This window comes from Amia ocellicauda, chromosome 10, assembly GCF_036373705.1.
Source record: "Amia ocellicauda isolate fAmiCal2 chromosome 10, fAmiCal2.hap1, whole genome shotgun sequence".
In the NCBI taxonomy this organism is placed as follows: Eukaryota; Metazoa; Chordata; class Actinopteri; order Amiiformes; family Amiidae; genus Amia; species Amia ocellicauda.
The window spans coordinates 23,533,779-23,540,266 of record NC_089859.1 but is presented as its reverse complement, the minus strand read 5'-3'; the positions used below and the strand labels follow the sequence as shown (position 1 = coordinate 23,540,266).

At 39.4% G+C, this 6,488-nt stretch overlaps 1 protein-coding gene across 1 annotated transcript in view; it reads right to left on the bottom strand.

The window, feature by feature from the left end:
• Positions 1 to 324: 324 nt before the first annotated feature.
• pde11al (phosphodiesterase 11a, like) overlaps positions 325 to 6,488 on the bottom strand; it is a 26,384-nt gene continuing 20,220 nt past the window's right edge. The window contains exons 15-20 of the mRNA XM_066715621.1: positions 5,022 to 5,122; positions 4,173 to 4,250; positions 3,980 to 4,043; positions 3,555 to 3,629; positions 1,695 to 1,778; positions 325 to 1,157 (exon numbers count right to left, since the gene is read on the bottom strand). Of these exons, the coding sequence (XP_066571718.1) occupies positions 1,020 to 1,157; positions 1,695 to 1,778; positions 3,555 to 3,629; positions 3,980 to 4,043; positions 4,173 to 4,250; positions 5,022 to 5,122 (540 nt within the window). The 3' untranslated portion in view covers positions 325 to 1,019. The remainder of the gene's footprint in view (positions 1,158 to 1,694; positions 1,779 to 3,554; positions 3,630 to 3,979; positions 4,044 to 4,172; positions 4,251 to 5,021; positions 5,123 to 6,488) is intronic.

The following is a 6,488-nucleotide window of genomic DNA, read 5'->3' as shown; positions in this document are numbered from 1 at the left end:
ATCATTTCAAATTGGTTTCTTGAACATGACAATGAGTTCACTGTACTAAACTGGCCCCCACAGTCACCAGATCTCAACCCAATAGAGCATCTTTGGGATGTGGTGGAACGGGAGCTTCGTGCCCTGGATGTGCATCTCCATCAACTGCAAGATGCTATCCTATCAATATGGGCCAACATTTCTAAAGAATGCTTTCAGCACCTTGTTGAATCAATGCCACGTAGAATTAAGACAGTTCTGAAGGCGAAAGGGGGTCAAACACAGTATTAGTATGGTGTTCCTAATAATCTTTTAGGTGAGTGTATATATATATATATATATATATATATATATATATGTATATATATATACACACTTCAAAACTGCTAGATAAAGGTCAGAAAGTGTCATTTGAAAGTTACTTTGGATATTTTGTCTCACTGTTAGTGCGATTGTCTTTATTTTTATATATCCATTATATATCCATTCAATTAATTGTACTAATTGAATCATTACATTAATGGAAACTGGAAGACCACCCAGCTAACGAGTGGCTGTTACCAAGTAAAACCCTGCGAATGAAAAGATTTCACAGTAAAATATTTTGTTTAATTTGTAAATAAATAGATAGATTAATAAATAATCACAGTGTTGTGCAGTATGTTTTTTATTACCAATGTTCCATTACTGTCTCGATGTTCATATGCAATGTTAGTAAACCTGTACAGAATGTACTGTTCTTAGTGATTTCACATTCTCATTACTTTTGAGTTTCTTTGCCCTGAAAACTGACCCTTGTGCCTGATATTGTGTAAAAATCTGCTTCTTTAGTTTTGTACTTGCTCGTTTCCAGAGTAAACAAGACCTGATCTGTCCAGAATACATCGGCATGATGAACAACACTGAAAGCAGACTGTTTTTGATTAATTATCTTGAGCACTATAAGGTTGGTCTAAAATACACTGGAGAACGTACACAGCAGATATGGTATTGTGGGTTAGAACGAAACAAGGTGCTTCAATAAAGCCCAGACCCGATGTCTATTTCAGAGCCTGCTTGCTGGGTGTAGGTGCCTCATGGCTCTGCTGGTTGGACAAGCGAAGCTCTTCCCATTTCACTCGGTTGGCGTTGATCCCCTCCAGCATTGGCAGAAGCTTCCCGTTCAGTTTCACCAGCACCTAGGAGACGGATCAGAAATGGCAATGTTAGCATCCGGCATGCTGGTTGGCAGGTTACCATTGCAAGCTACGCCAATCACCAGTAAGATGTCAGTAGGAGCTCTGTTAGGAACAACAGGCAAATGACTGTACCTGTACTGTGTCTATACATCCCTTTTAATAAGGGAAGGAGACTCGAAGATATTGCTCCAGCTGGCAAATGTCACTTACCTGAGATACCTCTTACACATCAGTGGAGTACAACTGTTACACAGCTTTGGCACTTCCCCAAATTAAATAGTAAATTGTGCAGAATGATCAGAAGTGGACTTGTCTGAACCCTATTTAAGTCTCAGTTTATTTTTTGTTCAATCTTTTTCCACAGGATCCCACAGGCCATAGACTGATTGCTTTCATTTGATGTCTGTAACGGCTGGCATAGTTCGGATGTACAAGAGCTAAACAAATATATACAATAGCGATGATAGTTGTTTCCCATGAAAGTGAGAACTCGTCTGTGTGTAATTGCCTTAGCGTTGTACCCCACGTTCACTGTACCTCATAAAGGGGCTTACAGATGCCGTCGATCCACTCCAGTTGCAGGGAGGGGAGCTCGTCCTTCCTGTTCCGGTCAAAGATTGCCTGGAGGAGGTGGGAACAATCAGAGCCTCTGTCATTAAAAATTGTGAATTAAACTGTACTAATGTATAGCTTGAAAACACACACAGCTACAGCATATGCTGACAAATATGGCTTTACAACTCCAAAAGTGGATTTCAGCTCCTGGAATCCATGCTGACAAGATGACTGTTAACGCCTGGCTTCAAAATGCACGTCTGCTGCCGTCGATTGAGTGTTTTCTTCAGAAAGAAATGCTCAGGGACAGAATATTACCAACACATGTGCCATTTTCCTCAAATCTTGGATGGCATACAGAAGAGCGGTATGAATTACATCTTGATTAAAAAGTAAAACGCAGAAGAGCTCCCCTATTGGACCGATTTCACATTCATAAATTAGCTGTAAAATGTGAGACAGTCATTAGGTCACTTTGGCCTCATCCAAGTGAAGTTTTCAGATGTCTCCCGGGTTGCAAAGAAAATAAAGGGGGTGAGAACGCTGTTTTAATTGGAAAGCAGTGACAATGATTTAAAGCCATGGGTCAGTCCGTATTAGCCATAACTTTTAAGGCGCCAGGCTTATCAGCTCAGCGATACATCTGAGGGAAAACATGCTATGCGGCCACAAAGAGCATAAATCCCGAGCTCACCCTTTTGGAAACAGGGAGCATGTGATGGCTTTTTGAGATGGATCCAACAGAGCTCAAAAACGAGAACAACACGGGTGAGAGTGGGAAAAGGACACTCTTGTTTAGTCTTTGTAAAAGTTGGGGATATATGTGCAGACAGTTGAATGGAATGCCTGGGTTAGACAATGCATGCTGCCCCCACATGTGCCACTTCAGACTCCTGCAGAACTGTGAGAACGTCATCACTCGGTGAACTTCTACGAGGTTAGGTTACTGGATTCAGGGCATGACCAAAAAAAAGGAAACACGATTAGTAGCGGTACAGGGTCACCTAATAGCATGATATGTGTAAGTGGCATATGGAGCTGATTATGTCTAACTAGTGTGGGTATGCATGTTGAGCAGGACTGAACTCTCCAAGGACATGCATGTTTTACGAGTGATCACATCAGTCGAGATTAAAGACATGACAGAAATCCTTATCTCCGCGTGCGTTATTAGTTCTGGTACGTGTTCTGACCGAAACCCGAAGGGACTGCAGGGACTTGTGCCAGAAATTTCCTGTGGCTCAGTCTCAATTAACGAGAAGTAGATGGGGTGGTTGTCTTTGTTTATCAGGCCAGTGAAATATGACACTGCCCCAGTTTATGGGCCATAACCATAAGCAATTTATTTCCTGCCTAATGTCTAACAAACTCTGGGATGAAGCTGATTTATCTCTTGCCAGCTTTGGGCTGTGATTGACAGGCTGGGAGTTAAAGCCCAGTGAAGAGACGACCTCGGTTTGTATGTCACATTGTTTGTACTGTGATGAATTAAGTGGGATCTGAAATAGGTAATGCTTCTTTGTTTGAAACCTCATGATACATGGATCAAACTGGTGGCAGATTTAGTAGGATCCCACCACAAAATCAACTGTTATTGTTTTAGAATAAATGAGAGATTATCCCCTCACTGTTTTATTTTATTCACAGGTTCTTAGTCAAGAACTACCAGAGGGCTCAGATTCACACCATTGTCCAAGAAAGTGATGTTCCACAACATATACAAGTAGATTGAATTTCAGAAGGTAATAAAGGATTTCAAGTGTGATACATACTTTTAAATAACCACATTTGTTTGTAGAGATTTCAGACATTTTCAGATGCAACAGCTGCACAGGTACTCACAGAGGGAGTTAACTTCAGTTCGGATCTTTCCCTGTCACCTTGTTCAAAAAACTCGCTAGTAACCAATTCGGCGACCTGAAACAAGGGCATGTTAAAGTTAGATACATCCACTTGCAAAGCGTCTGCTGTGTCATGTATTTTAAAAGCCTCTACTCATTAAATATCTGTTATTTTGTTATATTTCAAGAATGGGCCGTTATCTGTTTGCATTTCAGGTCCTAGTATGATGTAACAGTCAGAGAAGATGTTTCACTGTCAACAAGGATCAGCCACTGGCTTTTGTCTTTACCCTCTAGTGTTTATAACAAAAAAAAATATCATGGAAATCCAAAAAGCCCTCTATCCTCCATACAGTATTATTAGCAGCATGAATAAAACAATATCCTTCTCCATAAAATCGAGTTCAAGCCCAAGAGGAAGCCCACCTGCTTGGAGATTTCCCACGGACGTGTTACTGCTCCTAAATCACACGCTGTCATCAGCATAGATCTGACAGGGATCAGAAGTCACATTAGTAAAACAGGTAAAAAGCCAACATCATTATTAACCTGTTCATTTGCAAGAAAGTAAAACAATCTATTACATGGAAAACTGATTGTAAATGTTTTGAATGTGTACCGTAGGACTTCCCTGTGCTCTTTTTTGGTCCAGCTGTACTCCCCCGACAGCACACACTCAAAGAATGTGGTTCTCTTCCTGCATCAAAATGTAGGCAGATTATTGATAATATAAGATAATTGCTTGGAAGACATACAAATAATTCTAAATACATTCACCTTGTTGCTCTATTTCAAATAGTACTGTCACTATTTGCTCCAGTATAATTACATTATTAAAATGATTGGACACACAGAGATTATGAAATGGCAGGCACAGTGTCCCACAGTTTGGTTTGACACAAACAGGATTGCGGTTTAATTTACTGATGTGCCTCTACTAAGTAGTCTCTGCTGCCTTATAATGTAAACTAAAAACTAGTGTATGACGAATGAAGAGATTTTGTTTAGTGTCAGATGTGAAGTTGGCCCTCCAGTGGTGACTGCTGGAAGCACGGTATACAGTAGAGTTTGCTCAGCTTTCTTTCTTCCCAGTCCTTCCCAGGTTTTCTGAGAAATAGGCAGATATAGTCCCAGCAGACAGTCTCACACACAAGGATGTCTGCCTATATCACTTTTATAGCTCCAGCCCTGGGTTCGCCTGAAGTACCACCCTTGTGTGTTGCTGTAACGCATGATTATTTTGCATGAAGGGATTTTGTCTGATGGGAGATGATTCCTTCTCAAAACTGAGTCACGTGAAATTGGGTACATTTAATATTAATAATGAAGAACTGTATTACATGCCTTTATAACCTGTGAGTGTGTCATCATCAGAACTAGACCGGATATTAGAGCTGATCGATTAGAATAACCGTGGTTAAGGATCTGTGATAGACGATCAATGACATTGGAAGCACAGGATACTTACTGAAAATATAAGGTGAGGTCCGTTGACAAAATGGCTTGTTTCAGTAACTGCATCATGTTGCTATATTCTTTGGAATATAGATTAGCAAAAATATTATGACCCTGTAAAACAATAATAAAAGAAGAATTTATAAAACTGTAGATGGAAACCAGGAATGCAAGTTTGAATACAGTCGACAGTCAGCAGTGTATGGTTTATATACAACATAAATACAGTTTTCATTCTCTATGTGTGCAGAATTTTTACAAGATGCCCATTCCTCAGTAAATATTCAAGTTTCTGTACCATTGTTGTATTTAGGTACCAGGTTTCAAAGTCATATACATATGGACATATATAATGTATAAATAATTCCTGGGAGATTAGACCAAGATCTCTAATTACCTTTTATTAAAATTAATTCAATAATTTAACATGAATTTAAATGCAAAAAAATCAAGGGCTCTATCAGTACACTGCATCAGTTAAGAATCAATATCTAATAATTCTACACATCTCATTATCAATATTAATTTGGGCTGCTAAAGCACTCTGTCTCATTCCATTACTGCAAGATCAATATGAATCAGTTGGAGCACTATGCCTCTCTAATTCTCTGTGACAAGCCCGTCTGATAGAGCATATTAAATAGGAGATTATAGTTCGGTCTGGTTTGCTACAGCACTGGACTGATTTGTGTACAATTTTGTGTATACTTTGACACTGTAAGTCATTCAGATATTGCTAGCTGAGTCAAGGAAAAGGTGTTTCGGGAATAGTTTTTATACATAGCTTTGTTACCACTTTCTACAGTATTGCATGAAATGGAGAGTTAAAATGAGGCCAAATAATAGCAGGAAGTGTAGGACGTAAGTCGGAAGGTACAGAAAACGATGCCGTGATATGAATGTAAAACAAGTTATTTCCAATGGTCAGCAAGAAGACTCGTATAATTGAGAAACCAGAAAATTTCCAATATTTTCCTGGTAACACAGACACAGATTCCACCTCTCTATTCATCTCTCTGCTGCAAAATCAAGTGTGTTGTCATTGTGGCCACTAAAGAAATAAACGTGCGTGTCTGTGAGTATTGCCAGTGGAAACAGTATCCTCTGAAGCAGTAATTGTGGAAACCCTTAGTTAACTGAAGCTGTCAGAGTAGGCTAGCTGAAGATTTTCCTCTGGGCGCTGAATGTCAATGCATTAACTAAAATTCACAATATAAACACAGAATGCACCGGCCCGCTTTCTTCAGTGTAAGGAAAATCAGGCAAGCTAGAGTGGAGAAAGCATTTTCTGTGGTTAAATTCCTTTAACTTAAGCAGGACAGACTCTATTCCCACAAGTTCGAACCAAGTTTAACCCTTTTTGTGGAAATGAAAATGTAATCGTGTCTGTTTCATTGGATATATAGATATAGAAACTTCAAGTTACTAAACTGACGCAACCAGTGACTTCAGTGTTTGATTAACAAGACAGAGTATGAGA